The 18,870-nt window shown below is 37.2% G+C and overlaps 1 protein-coding gene across 6 annotated transcripts in view; it reads right to left on the minus strand.

Annotated features, from left to right (window-relative positions):
• The window catches only part of LOC139978190 (transducin-like enhancer protein 4), a 66,173-nt gene that overhangs the window by 24,160 nt on the left and 23,143 nt on the right, over positions 1 to 18,870 (minus strand). For all 6 annotated transcript variants that reach the window (XM_071988122.1, XM_071988124.1, XM_071988121.1 and 3 more), the window contains exon 9: positions 16,440 to 16,459. In XM_071988122.1, the coding sequence (XP_071844223.1) occupies positions 16,440 to 16,459 (20 nt within the window). The remainder of the gene's footprint in view (positions 1 to 16,439; positions 16,460 to 18,870) is intronic.

Consider the following 18,870-nt stretch of genomic DNA (forward strand, 5'->3'; position numbering starts at 1 on the left):
ATCCGCATAGCATTTTGTACTGCGGTGGCGGGTATAGGATGTCTTCATATTTGGTGGTATCTTGTAAACGCAATTGGTTACAGTAGAAAGAATGACGTCATTCCAGCAGTTCGGCTAAAAATGTTTGTTTGTGTTCTTTTTATACCTCAACCTACGTATATTCTCATGGAGGAACAATCATATTTCTTCAAACACAAAAGTTGCATTTTGATGAATATTCTAAAATTACAGAGAGCTTAATTGACAGCTATCAAAATGCCAAATGTTTCAATCTGGTTTCAAGAATAAATCAACAAAAAGATTACCATAAGAAATGTAAATCCTTTGAAGAACATTTATCGTTATCAAATTATGAATATCACAGACCATCTAGTACTGTGATCCATTGCAGGGATGAACCCAGGGCTTAGACAGCCAAAATAGGTTACCCTCAACCAGGGAGTTGTCATACCAACACCCTGATTGAACCAATTATATCTTGAGTTGGTGAAAAGATATCAGAGATGTGGTTTCCAACTATTAAACTGTGGAATATTTTTCTTTCCAAAAAGAGTTGCATTGTTTGCCACCAGAATACCTCCTTTAATAGGTGCAGTTTGCAGGGGGGGGGGGAGGAGTTTAGCCATCAGATGGCTTTAGTCTTGCTTATCAATTAACATGGAAATAAGACTACCCCTAAGGTATACACCCAGGTAGGTATCATATATGTAGGTTTTCTCTGGTAATACAGTTGTGATACTTGCATTGAGAGTTAACAAACTTTATTGTCAAACTGAGAATTCAACAAAGAGTAACCACGGTATCAGCATCCTTGCAAATTAGCATAATGACATGGAGACCTTGGGTTTCAAAACGCATCCACCTCAGTTAAACTAAACCCACCCAGCATTCTCCTTACAAGCAATTGACTACATACACACATCAAAGGCTTCACCTAAATAGCCAATTCTTTCAGAAAAAAACCACGATCCAGTTAAAAGAGTCCTCCCCCAAGTGGAAAGGACTCCAAACATTTTCAGAACACAAGGATGCTTTGAAGTTTGGATCTCTTTCATGGATCTCAATTGCAGATTATCATCGGCAAACAATTAACGGAAGACAAACTTCTCATTCGTCCCCAAAATTTAAAGTCCTGAAGTCAGGCAGCATCTGTAGACCCACTTAAAAATACTGAAATGAATCAGTGGGTGGGACTCACAAGCTCACCCACAACAGAAGATAATAGCAGTGTCCATGTGGCATGTAGTAAAATTTCATTTGGCTGGTGGGTGTTAGTATTTCACTTGGTGATCACAAAGGGGGTGAAATTTTTAACACAGTGATACACCCACCTCGAACTGCTTCCCGACCGAGTGAAAACTGACTAGTCGGTAAATACTGAAAGTGTAAATAGGGCTGTTTCAGGTGGCTTTGTGTGCCATGATTCAAACTTGTTGTAGAATGGATAAGCTCCGCCCATCGACAAAGTTTGGCAGAGAAATGATCTAGGTGTTTATTTAGTGGAAGAAATGGCTGCTATGTGTTTGCGCTGTAGAGAGTCAACACTTGAAAGAAAAACATGGCAAACAACCCCTATGGGATCAAATAAAAGAAAAGAAATTGGGTGAGGTAGTCCATTAGCTATAGGGGTACAAATAGTAGACAGATCTTAGGTAAATTATTCTACAAAATATTTGCACACCTCCAGGAATTTGTCACACTCTCCACCTCTCTCTCTGTCGATCGATCTTTCCCACATTCTTATACCTGTTACTGTGCAAATTTAGACAACACGAAGGGGGAACAATAACACCGCAGGAAAATTCAACAGCTAAAAACGAAGAAACTAAACACTACAGGGAAAGGTAAGTTTACAGTGAGTGTCTGTCTTTTTTCTGTTTTACCTCGCTGAAAAAAAGAAGAAGAATGTTGAGCTACTGTCGGTAATAAAGCTGACATGTTTTGTTTTTTTCTCGGTTTAGGGACTTAAAGCGATGTCTCCTAGCCAACCTCTTCCTCTGTGGGGGGGGGTGGGGGTGTTAACTTCATGTTATGAGCAATGTGCAGCTAAATGTAAGCATATTCTATGGTATGTTTATATCCATTATTTCCCATTGTGCAGAGTTTTGTTCTCTTTCTTCCTGCTAGCAAACAAGCATAAATAATATCAGTTAATACTCTCACATCTGTCATTTACAAATGGATAGTGAAACCAAATCGTTGGCTAACACCATTTACATCGAAAAGAAAAAAATTCAAGAATCTCATATTCAGTGCCAAACGGACCATGCAAACTATGTGCTATTTGTTTCAATTTCATTTCTATCATTATCCTTCGTGCTTTTTTTTTTAAGATTATCTCTTAGAGTCTTTTTAATCCTCTTATAATCAAGATCATAACAACAATCATAACAATAACAACAACAACAACAGCAACAATAACAATGATGATCATAATAATAATACTCAATATCCTATCCGTTCAACGTTTTATACTATCCCAATTCTCACTTTTTTGTTATCTACCCTCCAACCAAAAAGAAGAAACACCCTCATCATCATTTTCTTCAAACAAATGCACCAAATAATGTTTATTGCAAGTCCAATGAGAAATAGACTAGCATATTCTTGTCTCTCTTCAATACTGTACACAACGGACAGGCACAAGGCGAGAAGGGGGCACAAGGCTACGGTGGTTACGACCAACAATTTATTATTTAAAAAAAAAGACTTCACAGATCTTTGTATTTATTCACGTTGTTGACGAAGACGAGGGAGGAAGAAAGAACGAGAGAAACATTTAGAGTTTAGATCTGCTTACGAACCAGGATGTGTCAACGGACAACACAATATCTCTCTCATTACAAGAACAACTCTCCTCTTATCAAGTTGCAAAACGGAATAGAACATGTTATGCTTTCCTGTTCCTGGTTAATAACACGGGCAGGTATCCTAACAAAATTGACAGCTCAAATTCTCTTTAATAGCCGTCTCGACTTCCTGTAAACAGTTTCCTCATATCGGGGCAGTTATTATCTTTGACACAGATCCATGGACAAAGAAACGGATCTCAAATCCAATCTGCTTTCAGAGAGTTCACGTTTAGCGCCAGAGTTAGATGGTTTAGTCTTCCTCGTTTCAATCTATTAATTGGCTTAATGCACACAACAATCTGATGGCTTCCCTTAAATGCCAAATCTTTGTTCTAGGAAGGGCAGGTTTATCACTTGCAAATTATTTCTTGAAGTGAAAATGTAGACATGACACATTCTGGGTCCTGTGATATTGAAGCCGGAGCACAGAGAACTCATACCCGATTTCTACTTAATTTTGTTCAGTGTTTCAGATGTAATAGACATGATCATACTCACTTGCAAGACTATAAAGTTCCCTTTTAACACTTTTAGCGAGGACAAGATGAAAAATGAAATCCCTGGAAAGTTTGTTACAACTATAACTTCAAGACCACATTCAGTTGTACAGAAATGATCAGGTTGAATTCAAAGTTATGCCCAAATCATTTAATAGGTCAACTCCTCATAGTATAACAAAAACTGGACGATTGTGGTCTCAGATAACAAGTTGACAAAGCACCAATTTTATAAAGTTGGCTATGATGATACAATTTAATTTTCTAGGCAAACATCTTTTTTTTACAGAAAGTGAACAGAATATTCTATTTTGACAGAGAATATCATAATTTTACTGATCGACATCTCCAATCGGGTATCATGGACAGCTGAGAGGCTGTACTCAGCAAAGTTGTGTAAAAAAAAAAAAAAAAAAAAAAAAAAAATGAGAATAGCAGGCTTTTAGAAAAATGCCTTAAAAGTGACTCCAAAGGTTAAAACGAAATGAAAAATCTGATCAGCACTCAATCTGTTGTTTTATCCTGTTTTGGGAGTCTTATGATGTCATTCAAAGTCCCTTAATTGATGTCAAGAAATGCCATTTGTGTGGTTCAGGTTTTGATATTATTTACTTGCGTTGCTAAAAAAAAATCTATAACAGGAATAAGTCAATAAACATCTACCCGGATGAAACCTTCATTTTGTTAAAGAAATGATTATCAACTAGGGAGTTTGTAGTCATGGGGAAGTCTTTATTAATTGCCGGTTTCCTGTCAATTCTGTCCTAGTCTCCTATTTTCTCTCTTCTTAGGAAAACAACTTGTCCACAAATGTTTATTTTTGGTGATGTAGCAACTATAAGTAAGACATTTTGAGTAATCATTACGAAAGAGGAAGTCACTTTGTTTTTGTTTTGCAATAATCTCAGATTATTTTGCAAGTATATATTTTTTTAAGTATTTGCACAAGCAAGTGGTGGGCTGGTCTAAATCACATGACGACGACTCGAGTGCATCCATAATTAGAGAGAAAAGTAATTTATTGATTGTATAAACTTTCCACAGGGATCTTCAGGGGCCCCCAGTAGTTGATTATACAAGGTCATTCTTAGCTGATAGAATTTCGTTTAGACTAGTAAATATTGAACTGTCAATGCAGTTCCTAAAAAATTCCCAATGTGTGGACAAATATTTCTGGTTGTTTTGTTTTAAATTTGAATTGTTTTTTTTTAAATACTTTTTATTTATTTATTTATTTTTTTATATATTTTTTTTAAGTGAGACTATAAAATATAAATCACAGCATTTTCATTCTAAATATACACTATTCCCCATCCACTTCCAACCTGATTATACAGGTTTTAGGGGGACTATAGGCCCCAGGTAGGGGCGCAGTAAATTTGGTGAGAATCTAGGCAAACATGGGATATATAAAGGGTGGAAAATGGGCCCGGTCATATAATTGCCCCAGGAGCCCCAACCTTGCTCTCAACACCACCACTAACCCAACTCTACCCACAATTATATCAAAAACCCTTTTCAGCCATTAGCAAGTTTGCTATACATGGTCAAGTTCAGTTGCAGTTCATTGCATTTTCAGAATAAGATTGTAAGATTGACCCTTACCAACTCTCATTTAACCTTTTCCAAAAGTTAAGACCATAGTGAAAGCATCCCAGTGTGCTCTAAACCTCTGTATATATAAAGTGAATTTGTATTCTCACTGGAAATAGCCTAAGGTGGTATACCTGGAAAAAAATTTTTTTGTCAAAATCACCTTCCAATTAGCGAGCTGCAATTATCAGATGAGGTGCCACTAAAACGGTCTAGCGATAATGCTTGCCAATATATCACAGCCAGGGAACAGGAGGTTACAGAGGGAAAAAATAAATTTGAAGGAAGCAAACGCAAGTGGCGAATATGGAATATGCATGGAGGATCGAGGGGAGGGTATTATTGTATAGCGATTACAAAAAAAAACTCCATTATTAGCGAGGATTGTTCATCCCCCTCATCATATCTTTCAAAGACTTAAAAAGGTTTTGAATAAAATTTACAAAACAGAAACAAGAGGAGCAAAAGAAGATGAAGAAGTAAAAAGAGGAAAGAAAGAAAGAGAGAAGAGAAAGCAAGAAAAGTTTGTTTTTGGCTCCCTGGCAATAAGAACAATAACATTAAATCCAGACGTACACTTCTCTTCTGTCAATTATAGAAAGGAGTGGAGCAAATGGGGAATGGGGGTTTTTCAAAACATATCATAGAAAACTATCATAAATGAAGTTATGAACTTCTTTTGACCTGGAGTGCTGTTTGTTGATAACATGTTATATCAGCTTGGAAGGTTGCTTGGTTTCTGTTGACTCTATAAACAAGCAAACTGACCTACCAAGCCTAAGCTGACTGTCATTTTAGTTTGTTACCACCAAACTTATGATTTGGTGTACCGGCATGGTTTCACTGGGTCATGTGGTGTTTGTGGTTGAGCTAAGTATGGACTGAATACCTGCCCTCTGGCTGTGGAGGATTGATGTGGTAATTCTGAGCCTTGACATGTAACAATCATCAAAAGTAAAAAAAAAAGATTAAACAAAAATTAAAAGAAAATTATGACAACCTGGCCAAGTATGCTGTGTAAAGAATGAGAAAATCTACTTTTGGGGGGGGGGGGTGTGAAACCTAGTTGAAGTTAGCTTCTTTAAAGACAGATTCTGATCAGTGTGGGAGGAGGTACTTAATATCTGTTGTTGGAAGTGAATGGTACATAAAACATCAGTGGATGGTACATGGAATACATGCACAGTGCTACATATGATAAAGTGGCAGGTACATAAACAACTGTATGCAAGGCACAAAGTGTATGTCTTATTCTGTATTTTTTCTCCATTTCTGTCAAAAATTGTTTACTGCTAAGTGAGAAGATAGGCTTGACAATGGGGCTTTGATTATCGCTTATGTACCCTCTCCCTTCTTCTCCATCTCTCCCCTTCTCCACCTCTTCCCCACCCCCCCCCACCCCACCCCCAAATCCTCCTCCACTTCATTTACATGAAACAGAACATTGATCTTTAAAGAAACGATTGCTTCTTACAGAGCTACAACCTAACTTACAATTTCATAATCTATAACATCTATTGATGCTCACTTTTTGGGTTTGTTTTGTCCCAGGTTTTGATTGCATGAACCAAGAAGAACCTTCACTGACAGCATTCCTTCAAGTCAATATATCCCTTGCTCCATTAACACTTCTCCATAACACCCATCCAACCCATGTAATAGCCTTCAGTTTAGCATACCAATCTCTTTGTTCAATATCTGTCAGAGGATTACTTGTTATTTTTTGACCTTGGTAGTTGATCTTCAGTCAAAAAATAGGAATTCCTGCTGGGGAAATAGCTAACGCTGAATGGGAACCACACAAACATCTTCTTTTGTGGTGAGCACAAAAGGCTGTAATTGTTTTGGCTAGTGCTATTAAAATGCTGGAAAAAATAAAATAAAAAAGAATGGCAAAGGGGGGGGAGATGAAAGAAAAACTGAAAAAAATCAAAGGGTTAGTCACACAAACTGAGCAAAACACCTTTTGGCAGATATTGTAGACATGGTTGAAACAGGGAGTTGTTATGGGATCCATAACAACTCCCTGGTTGAATTGACAAAGCTTGGCACTATCAAAGTATCAGCAAAGGTTTAAAGCGATGTAACCATCACTGAGAACTGAAAAAATTGTTTGATATTATGTGGCAATTTTTTTTTTTTTTTTTTTTTTTAACTCAGCTTAGCTTACATCAAGCACACTTTTTACTCCCACGTGGGGTCATGCTGGGCATCGACTTGTCAATTTCCAGGAAAAGGAAGTGAAAAACATTTTGAGGGAGATATTTAACAAGATGACAATTTTTACTACTATCAAAACCGGCCAGAAAAAATGGTACCTGAACAAAAGCTCAGAAGGGGGTCACAGATTACGGGTCTGTTTTTTCTTTAATTAATAAATCATTATTTTCCACGAACCGAGTCATGAGTGATTCTCTTAACAATTACCGTGGCGTCTGAGACTTAAGTGTACGACAGAAAAAACTTGCGTAGATCATTCTATGGGAAACTGAAGGATATCCCCAGGGCATTAGGGTGGAGGAGAAGGGAGGATGCTGACAAATTTTAAACCACAATATGAATACAGAAGGTTTTACTCAAGACTACAAAGGTTACCATTTTAACTTAAATTGTGTGTGTGTAGTTAAGATCAGAAATCACAATCGTGAATTCTGTATGTGTGTTTTTTTCTTGAAAGAGAGAAGCGAGATAAACATAATTGTCATGTGACAACTGACCTGAGTAAAAAACAAAATTCAGCTAACTTTCAAACCCAGGGTTCGATTCTACATTTCAGTATGCCTTGGTACAAAGTGGTACGACCCAAAACCCTGATCCTTGTCTACAATGTTTCTTCCACCACACTGAAGGTATGATTAATTCAAGTTTTATAGGCTCATATTTACAAGCGAACAGCTTGAAGTACATTCCTGCCATATACCACACTGGAAACCACAGTTACCGCAAAAACCACAAACCAGCCTTCGATTTCTAATACACATTTTGCCAGTCATCTAACCTCCAGAAAATTTCAACCCAGGGACAGGACAAGACTTTAGAGAGAGGGTGACCACTTGAGAGACCCCTTGCAGTCTCTTGTGGTCCAGTAAAATTATTTCTCCCAATTTGAGAGGGGAAAAACAGAATATAGAGAACATGTTTGACCTCTGCACCTGGTAGCATGGTGGTGCTGATAAGGTACAGAGATGCATATTTGCATCCTCATCATGTCTGTTATTCAAGTGAACCTCAGAAACAAAACTGGGAGATAATTTACTATCATGGCCTGGGTTCATTACAAGTCAAAACTATGACATAAACTATATGGATCATTGCCAATGCTATAGTGTTTGACAAATTTGAATGCTGTGGGTTCCTCAATCCTTTCCATTTTATTTTGGATTCTTTGAGGAATCTATGCATAATGCATTCATGTTTCGATGATAGCTGTCTGTCTGTCTGCTTGTGAAAGTGTCTGCGATGCTTGTTTGTCATCATGTTATGTTAATATGTCTTTAAAAGGGAACATTGGTTTTATATCTTCTTCTTTTTCTTCTTGCTTCCTTCCCTTTTTTCTCTATTCTTGCTTGGGAGTTTTCTACTTTGTTTTAGTCCATGAGGAACACTGCCATTCACAAACTACACTATGCTTGCTATATATATTTAACTTCAGTCAATCACATGTGTTTATTGTACATCGTTGTAACACAAAAAAAAAAAAAATGGAACGAAATTGAAAAATGTCATACTTGACATGCCTCACATACAAGAATCCCACCCTATCTGGTATATAGGTCAAGGGTCATTCTATAGCTACAAAGGTACAGCTGAAGAAACAGTCAAGGAACAACTAGGTGTATAAAGCCCGTCTAGACTGCAATAACAACTTTGTGACACATGGTTCATTCAGGTGGCTACATTTATGGTGAAAGTGCAAAGGTAAAGGTCAGAGGTCAAGAAAGTCCAATCATTCAAAGTGTAAGGAAAACCCCAGCATGTTGGTAACCAAGTGTCAACCATGTCATTTGAGCAGACACATGCACACAGTGTTTGCAACTAGATACTTTAGTTGCGGAGATTGTCATTGTCAGTAGTACCACATTTTGTTTTAAAAGACTAGGAGAAGAATGCAGCTAGTATTTTTGATTGCAGTTATAACAGCTATGGTAGTGTATGTTGTGTTGTGCGTATATCAGAGATCATTAGCAGGAGTGATTGTTCCATATATAAATATATATCTATCTATATATATGTATATATATATACATACATATACGTATATATATATAGATATGAGTTAAAACAACATGAACTCTTTATTACTGGCACTTCAATAGCAAGAATCAGACAGGAAAGACAAAGCATACTTTCTTTTGTTTTCCATTTCCTTTGTGTCACAGTTACATCAATCATGCATAATATTAAACTAGGAATCATCCTTCCCATATGAGGAAATGCAAAATGAGAAAGGAATTAAGGAAAGAAAAGAAAAGAAAAGAAAAGGACAATTTTTTTTGTGCGCATCATGAAATATTGATCACTCTGTCGTGGAAAGTTAAGGAAGTACATAGATCAGAGGTTAGTGAATCCCGTACGATGAAAATTGGGTTACGTTCTCTTGACGTTTAAGGAAGAGTTTAAAGCAAATTCAAGTTTGCGAGGAAGGAAGTCATTTGAAGACTTATCAAACTGATATGGTTCAGATGACAGAACTTGACTAGTGGAATTTTTGGCTCTTTTTCTTTGCCAACTTGAGAAGACCACAAATGATAGATTTGTGAGTTAGAAATATGTCGTTGGGTGTCATACATATACAAATTATGAAATAATTTAATTATTTAATTAAGCTATTTCTACTGTCAAATCACTGTATCCATGAGCATTGATGTTGTGAGAAGTCTTAAATTTCTACCAGGAATTTAAAACTTAACAGCAAATATAGAAGATGAGCTTACAAATTGTGCCATGTTGAACTAGATATAATTTACCGTGGTAACAACACATGTGGAATGTGATCATTGGTCTATCAGGGTCAAAGGTCATCAGTGTTGGGTACCAATTATATTGGGGAGTCAATTGGTGGTCACTGATGATTATTAATTCTCTACTAGAACCGGTCTCTTTGTCTGGGAATTATGTTGGAGAATCAAAACCTCCTGGAATTTTTTAAAATTTTTATTAAAGCCTGTAGCAACTTTTTAGGATGCTTTAATTTGGGAGTAACACTGATTACCATTCAATACAATAGCATTCGAACTCCCTTGGAACTTATCACACAGAAAATAAAAAATGGATCCCTCCAATTCAAGAGAAGAAATGAAAAACTTAGGAATGTGGATAGCTCACAGGAGCATTTGCATGACTTCAGCTCTGATAATTTAGTTTAAACCACCCCCCCCCCTCGAAAATAACAACTTTGAAGGCAACCGAAACAATTGTAATAGGTACATCAAGATGGACCATTATCTTTAGTAGCAGGTGAGCTGATTTACCATTATGTACCAGTTTTCAAGACCAGGTTTACCGACAATCAAATACTTATCAAATGAAAATGAAAATTGAGCAATCCAATGGAACCCATTACCAGTTTTAATTACCCATTCATCGTCAATTAGCAAATTTTGAGTTTTCTAAACTAAACCTCAATGGCTCCATTTTCGTATTTAGTACCATATGGATCATGTACACAAAAATTGCAAATATCAACAGTTTACAGGTATTTTAAACTTTTTGCTCCTTACTTGAGAAGAAACTCCAACGGCCAAGCTTTAAGACTAGACATTGATATGGTGTTCTTTGTTTTTCAATGAATAAATATCGAAAATTTGTGAAAAGGTTCTTAAAAAGTACAAGGAGATGGGAAAGAGAGCTATTAACCAATGGGATAAGAGACCCTAATCAGCTTACTTGACCACTAAGTAGCTTGCCCAGAATTGACTCTTTTGGTTTCAAATGTACAACTGATTGATCGAGTGGACTATAGCTTTATAACAATAGCCACTGACTCTTTTAACTGACTCGTTCAATTCAATTTCATCCATACTCACTGAATATTCATGACTAATTAAACTTTGCATAGTTACCTCTAAGCCAACCTGCCAATCAGAGATGCTTAACTGCTTACTAACATACAAAGGGGGATAGAATCAAATCTGTTGTTGTATAATGACACTAACAAGGTTTGTATGACCAGTTTTGGGATTATTGCTGCCCGCCCATAGGAAGAAATGAGGAAATGTTATTCTTCACGGGGGGGGGGGGGGGGGGGGTGCATGAGTGTGTCCTCCTTTCTCCTAACAAATGACAATGAAAGCAATCTTTTCCCCTTCTGCTGGATTTAACAATCAATTTCTTGGTAGAATTATCCTTAATAATCCCTTGGGTTTTTTTTTTGGCCTGTTTTTCTTTCTTTTTTTTAAATGGAAGAATAAAGATCAAGGGATGTACTTAGACCTCAAAAAGTCCCTTTTCTCTTATAAGCTCAAAAGTTATGTGATGGTTGATGATCCTGCACCACACAAAACAAGAGGAGGAGGTAGTTAACATTTTCATCAGAAGGGCCGGTAAGAAAGCAAATTGTTATGAGGAATCAAATCTCTTGCAGAATGTGGCAACTGATACACAGAATGTATCTGCATTGGGCGAAAAATAAGTGACGGCAAATGTTCAAATTTTGATTGTAATTTATAAAAGGGATCAAAGTAGCCCACGACACAAACATGCTTCGTAAACACTATTGAAAAGGGGTAAAATGTTGAGATGGGGAAAGATATTGAGAAGGCAACGGAGGGAGGGGGGTGGGGGGAGAGGAATTCGGCAAAGACTACAATGAGAGACCATCTGAGCTTTGTCAAGTTTGCTCCGATTTTGAACACTTTTTCCTTCTCAACCAATCTTGTGATCAACATTTATCAATTTTGTGGTAGTAAAGATTTAACATTTTAATCTTTTGAGGTCTAGAAATAAATTACATTTAATTAACATAGTTCCCAAATGGCTCTCCGTTCCTTTTTTCCCCCTTCTATATCATAGCACGATATGTGCGGTTACAATATGTCACAGAAATACCCCCCCTCACCCCCTCCCCTGAACGTTGTGATGCAAGATGCTGAATAAGCAAATTTACAGACAAAGAGCAAGTTACAATCAGCCTGACACATACTAGTATTGTTGCAATCTCTCTCTCCACTCGCTCTTTTTCAAGAGAGGATGTAAGAAGAACATGATGGAGATGAAGTCTAACTAACAGCTGCTTCCAGGGGAGGCTGAAGAGGTCTTGTACAGCTTCCCTTATTCCCCCTGTCAGTATTGATTTGTGATCAATGTAATCCCGCTGAAATCCTATTCAAAGAAAAATAAACCACCATCACTCTTTGTCCCAGAACCAGACAAAAAAAAAGCCCTGCCATCAAAAAGTTGTACAACGGAGAGGTTTTTTTTCTGTTATCATTCCTGAGCAGTGTCTTTTCAATGCAAACAATTAGCCTTGTCATATGTTGGTCTTCTAGAAGATCTCACATGCCTGTAATCACTGTATGTCAGAAATTGTAACAGCTCCTCACCGACCGAGGAGCGTCTTCGTAGATCTTGGCAATTAGGACGCGGGGGCAATGTGACACGACTCGTTAAGCCACGAAAAACAAAAGACGAAGAGATAGCAGACTGGGCCTCCATTAACATCATGGTTTCACTCAAATAAAGATAAAAAAATTGTACAGCCTAGTTAATATTCAAATCTACAGTGGGCCCACGATAGGGAAGGATTGGCCTCATTTGTGTATTTCAAAAGGTAATTTAAAGAAGTTATGAATTTACTAAATATGTACATATGCATTTTGAAACCAAAACTTGACTATCTCAATCTCTTTTGTTTGTTTATAGGGTAGAAATGATCAACTAATAAAAAAATTACAATTAAGAATATACCATATAAGTACTTTCCCCCATTTCCAATTCACCCCCCTCCATTCCCTTCACCAAATGGGAATGTAATACAATAAATTTGGAAGCAATTTTGCAAAAAGAGATTATTTGTTGGTAGAGATGCTATTGCAATGGCATGCCCATAAAGTAGCATTGAGTCCATATACCACATATCATATCACTATCAATAAGTACCTTAATTCTTACTCTACTAGGTGATTGCATTCCCATGTTACCTTTACTTCACACCCACCCACCCAACTTCCTCCCCCCTCCCTTCCACCCTAACTTCTCAGTTTTCTATTTTTTTAAGCTTAAATATAACAATTGTGTTTCTAGATATTTCTCGTTCCGTTCGCAAGTGCGATGCCACTTACAATACTCGATACAAAATGAAGCCAAACACGACGCCTTTAATCTCTGAAGCCCCTCCTTTTATCTCTAAGCTCCTCCCACACAGCCCCACTTTTTATGACACAGTACAAAAAACCACATGGAGCAAAAAAAAAAAAAAAATGAAATCCCTCATTATTTAGAGCACTAACCGAGACAGCCAACAATTATCCTTTTTTTTTTTTCCTTCCCTCCATGTTTACCGAATCTTTGATTGCCGGGAATTCCTGTCACTCCAATCTCCTCATTCAGTACCTCTTTTTCCTCCTCAGTGCCCAACACAGGCCACTGACTCCTTTCCAAAGAGGATTATGGGTACTCTATCAGTGAGGTTTTTCAAGTCCCTCCTGACACTGAGACTAATCGCCTTTAAGCCGGCTTGTGATTAAGATAAGAACGTTTGATGAAACTTTACCAAAAAAAACAACAAAAAGGGATACGAGGATGTGAGTGCTCAGGGTGAATACAAATTTAGAATGAAATTTTTCCTTTACATCATGTCTTCAAAGGAGTGTCACCACCTAGTATACACAGTCAGTGAAGAAGTAAACAGAAGTGTGCTAAACAATGCATGGTGCTGACAAATTGAAACATTTTGTTTGTTGCCTTTTCAGTCTTTTTTTTATATTTCTTGATATAAACATGGCGTCAAAAGTTTTTTTTTGATGTTCTGTGACTTCCAAATTCTTTTGCAGACATTATTAAGGAGGACTTATTAACCAACTGAATATCTCAGTGTCTTCAAATACTTTGCCCTGTGGGGGGGAGAGGGGAGAGAGGAGGGGGTTACACTTCAGTATGACTGACAATTAGTTTAGGCTAAGTACATACATACAATTACTTTGAAAGTTAAGGGAGACAAAATGTTGTTATTACTGACAATCTAAAAACACCTATGCCCCCTTCACCCTTCCCCTCGTCGTCGAAAGGAAATGGGGATAAAGAAGAAGTAGGAGAATAGTTCAAAGGTTACGATTGCTACTAAAGGCGTAACCAAAGAGGTCAAGGAATTGGTAAAGACTTTATCAATTAAAGATCAGAGTTAATGACAAAATTCCTGCCCTGGCTTCTTTGACTCAATCAATCTGAAGTCAGGTAATCCACTTGTTACCACAACAAGCCTTATTTTGATCTTCAGGATAGGTGAGCTGCTTACCCCTAAAGGCAGCAGTCCATGGTTTAATACCACAACAAAAGGGTGATGCTTGTATCAAAAGAGAGACTTCCCCTACTGATACCACTGATTTGGGTGAATACCTGCTTTGGATGAATACCTTTGTGGTCAGTATTCTACAAAGTAATCAATCACTTTAAAGTTTTCATCCGTAATTCTTTCTTTTTGTTTGTCCTTCTCCTTTTTTTTTCTTTGCCAGTTTCTGTCTATGATTATTTAACCAAAAGCTGGTTCAGACTTTGGCAAATCTTTGTGACAAAGAATATTGAAATGCTGGCTAGCCACATAATAGTAATACGAGCTTCACAGAAGACAACTTGGAACAAACAGCAACATTTGTACAAAATTGGATTAAGCTACATTTGTGGTGACACAAGAAAGGGGCAAAAAAAAAATTGTGGTTTTCCTGGCAATGCAATTCACTCTGAAGTGAGCAACTACTTAAATCCTAGTTCTCTATCTGATTATACAATCCCCATCAGCAAAAATTTACATCCAGGCAAGAAATCAAATCTAATACCGTATCAATGTGTTGTTGAGTTTAACAAACTCTGATCCAATTTGAAATTTAAGACGTCGAGGTGAACACCGACAATTGTCATAAAGTATTCTTCTGCATTTAAAAGACAGAAACTAAAAGAGAAACATAAAATAAGGAAGGGCAAAAGAAAGAAGAGGCAAAAAAAAATGCAAAAGAGAGAAAAGAAAACAAGGAAAAGAAGAAGAAGAAGATAGGATTTTTTTTTTACCTTCAGAGGTTTCATGGTATTGGCTGAAACATTGATGGCTTCGTTCTTAAATTGCTTGAAGCTATTTTGGATGGTAGTGAATAATGGGTTTGTGCACCCTCTTTGACAGACTAATGTATACAAAGGAAGGTGATAGTTAATGAGAGGTGCATAATAAAATGAGATACTGAAAGCCAAAAAAAAGGGGGGGAGGGAAAAAAAAACCTCAAAGTACCTTGCATGATGGCTTAAGGGATGTTATCAAAATAAATACAGAGTTGCATTATGAACTGAGTTGCATCATAATCATCAACCAGAGGATAACGATGGGAGGAACAGGAATTGAAGGAGGACGAGATGGAGGAGGAGCCTTATTAAGCAAGAATTGGGGAATTTGATTCTGCTTCATGTATCAGGCCGAGTTGCACACACGACGACGACGACGGCATATCAAACAGGGAAGAGATTCTACATGCCAATTACAGATATTTAACGAATGATGTATTGTAAAACAATCATAGAGAAAGATCAACTGAGATCGTGCGCTTCGTTAATGCTTGCTTGGCCACCAACTAGAGCAGCAATGCAGCTGAATCAATGATGCTCTTTCTCAAAGTACTGGTATATAACTGAACGTACACGCTTAAAGTATGTACCACTGGTGTTACCGTGCAAAACAATCATAAAGAAAAATCAACTGAGATCGTGCGCTGCGTTAACGCAGTGTAATATCTTTGCTTGGCCATGCACCGACTAGAGCAGCAATGCAGCTGACTCCCTGATGCTCTGTCTCAGTGTACTGGTATATAATTGAACGTACAAGATTAAAGTATGTACCACTGGTGTTACCGTGGCCATAGAGAAAGATCAACTGAGATCCTGCGCTGCGTTAAGGCAGTGTTATATTTGCTTGGCCACCAACTAGAGCAGCAATGCAGCTGACTCTCTGATGCTCTTTCTCAATATACTGGTATATAATTGAACGTACAAGCTTAAAATATGTACCATCGGTGTTACTGTTCACCATCTGTTACGCAGTTATTCATCTTTAAGAGCGGCCGACGCCGAATCATACCAACAATTATACTATTCTGATGTTATCAGAGAAAGTCATCGGAAGATACGCAGGCCACCAAAAATTCTATAAAGCAGAATAATCCCGACGTTTTGAGGAAGAAAAAGATCACCAGGGCTGGACACTGTTTACCTTGAAACTCAAGAAGTCCCACACCCAGAGAATTGTGCAATAAAATTAGAGCAGGAAGGAAGGAAAAACAAAAAGAAAAACAAAATAACTTACCCTACTCTCTGATACTGATGCTGATGTCAAAGGTCACAGGAGAGAAAATAGAGAAAGGAAAGATAGTAAATATTTCTTACATTTTGATTATCAGTACATAACGAGAAATATGAAAATGTCAGGCCCTCTTACTTTTACACAAGAAATATGATTAACGGAATTAATATAAGTGTTTTATGGCAGTGTAACATCTACTCGACAGTAATCATATCTCAGTGACATGAATATCACTCTCCTGAGCTATTTCACTGAAATGTGGAAATAAAACAAAAACAGTAATTTAATTTCTTGTTTATATCTCAGCATCGGCAAGAAGCTATCAAGATGGGCAGTTCGATCGACGTCGTGTTCCATTTTACTTGCTCTGTATTATTATTGTTTGAAATTGTCGCCTCTGTGATGCCTCTAATTGTAAACATAAGGAATCGAGATGTCTCAAATATCTGGCAGTTTTCAAACTGATATACCTAAATCAACAATAACCTTTCACACATGTTTCTCTTTACTTTGAATAAACGTAAATAGTTAAGTGCTGTTTACAGCGGGCATTGTCAAAATCATTCTTTAACGCTCGTCTCTCATGGGCCTCTCTCAGACGGTCTCGATAACGCTTGCAGCAAAAGACCATCTCCATTGGTTTCACGAAAACCAAACAAATTGGCCCCCACATATCACTAACAGAAACATTGACACCTTTTTTACGTAGTAAACTGGTCAAACTCTCGGATGAGTCTCCATGTTGATGAGTTTGTCCAGAAAGACAGAAAGAATAACAAATTTACCACTCAGAAGTGGAGGGGGTTGGGGGAGGGGGAATAGTGATTCAAAAGGCCTAGCTTTTGTGATAGAGAAATTGAAGTTTTTTTTAAAATATTCTTTGGTCTGATCTGAGGTTGAGGAGCAATCACTATGACTTTCATTCATGAATGATAGGAAAAAAAGGTTCCGGAAAATGGAAGTGATGACTTAACTTTTGTTGAGAGAATACTTTAAATTACTTTGTTAGTGGAATCGTGCAGAACCACAGTAGAGGAGTATCCACAAATTTTATTTCTCACCCCAACCAATAAAGGTGTACACTTTGCTTCTAGGTTCATTCGACCACCGTAGATACACATTTTTGTGTGTTCATTACAATTGCAAAGACCATTTGAATAATGTTTGTTGTTCGCCTTTCTTATAAACCTGTTGTGGACCAACCAACCAACCTCATCTGGCAGGTAAAGGAATTAACACATCAACAAAGCCAATTTTGCTAACACTAAATACATTAACTTTTGCAGCAAATTTTTCTTTTAAATTTTGATGTGACATGAGGTTACCATGACAATGAAACTTAATTATGTGAAATGTATATCTAAATCTAAAACATTTATCAGTTCCCCCAAAACCACTTCCTTCCTCACTAGCATAAGTGTACAAGTGATTTTGTAAACTGAGCAAATTGTTTCCCCGGGAGAAAGCACAGAAAAGGTTGTAATAACTGTATACATACCACAGTTATTTCCTAAACTGATCAAAGATTTCCCTAGGAAAGCCAAAATGGTTGGCCCAATTTTGGCCAACCATTTGAGTGTATGAATATATCTCATTCTAAATATAGACGCACGCCTCTCTTCTTTCCCTAAGCAATTTTATTTCGTAACAACTGAATCCTGCATAGCAGGCCATTTCTCTCTCCCACAGAGCTTACGTAAATACAGGGAATCTTTTACAGGAACTGAACATGACTCAAATCATAACAAACCACATTTTGTCAAGCAGCACATTTCCACATCAGTCAGAAAATCTATCAACAGTGTCCAATGGTAGTTAAGGTTGGAATGTTCTTACACACAGACAACAGGTTAAAGTGATGTGATTGAAAACAATCTGGCTATGAAGACAAGGGTACAAAAGTCTCTCATCAAAGTTTAAACTTGGTCATGACAGAGAGACCATTCCTGTTGTCACGAAGAGGCTACAATTACAAATGACATGATTCCACAACCCTGGATCTATCAGTAATGCAGTCTTTATCTACTGTACCATTGGGACAATTTTCATCATCAATGTCCTAAGATTTTGTTCAGAAAATGTTGCCGTTTAACTCAAGATTTTGATATGACATGTCTAAAATGTCTGTGCAAATTTAAAACGGACGGACGATGCAAGGTAATGGTTGAGATGATACCAGGGAGTTGTTCTATAACAACTCCCTGATGATACAAACACACACACTCACACACATAATGGAAGAATTTTCCTTCACGAACATCTGGCCACAAAAGCAAATAATAGCTTGAAATTGTTTGCCTATAAATGTACATATTTATAACAGCAAACAGCAGATAATTAGACAAAAAAAAGGTTTAATATTCAACAACAAGTTAATGGTATACTGCTGTTTGACTATTTTTTCATGAAGACTTTCCTTTTTCCAAGAAATGCA

Source organism: Apostichopus japonicus, chromosome 13 (assembly GCF_037975245.1).
Source record: "Apostichopus japonicus isolate 1M-3 chromosome 13, ASM3797524v1, whole genome shotgun sequence".
Taxonomy (NCBI): Eukaryota; Metazoa; Echinodermata; class Holothuroidea; order Aspidochirotida; family Stichopodidae; genus Apostichopus; species Apostichopus japonicus.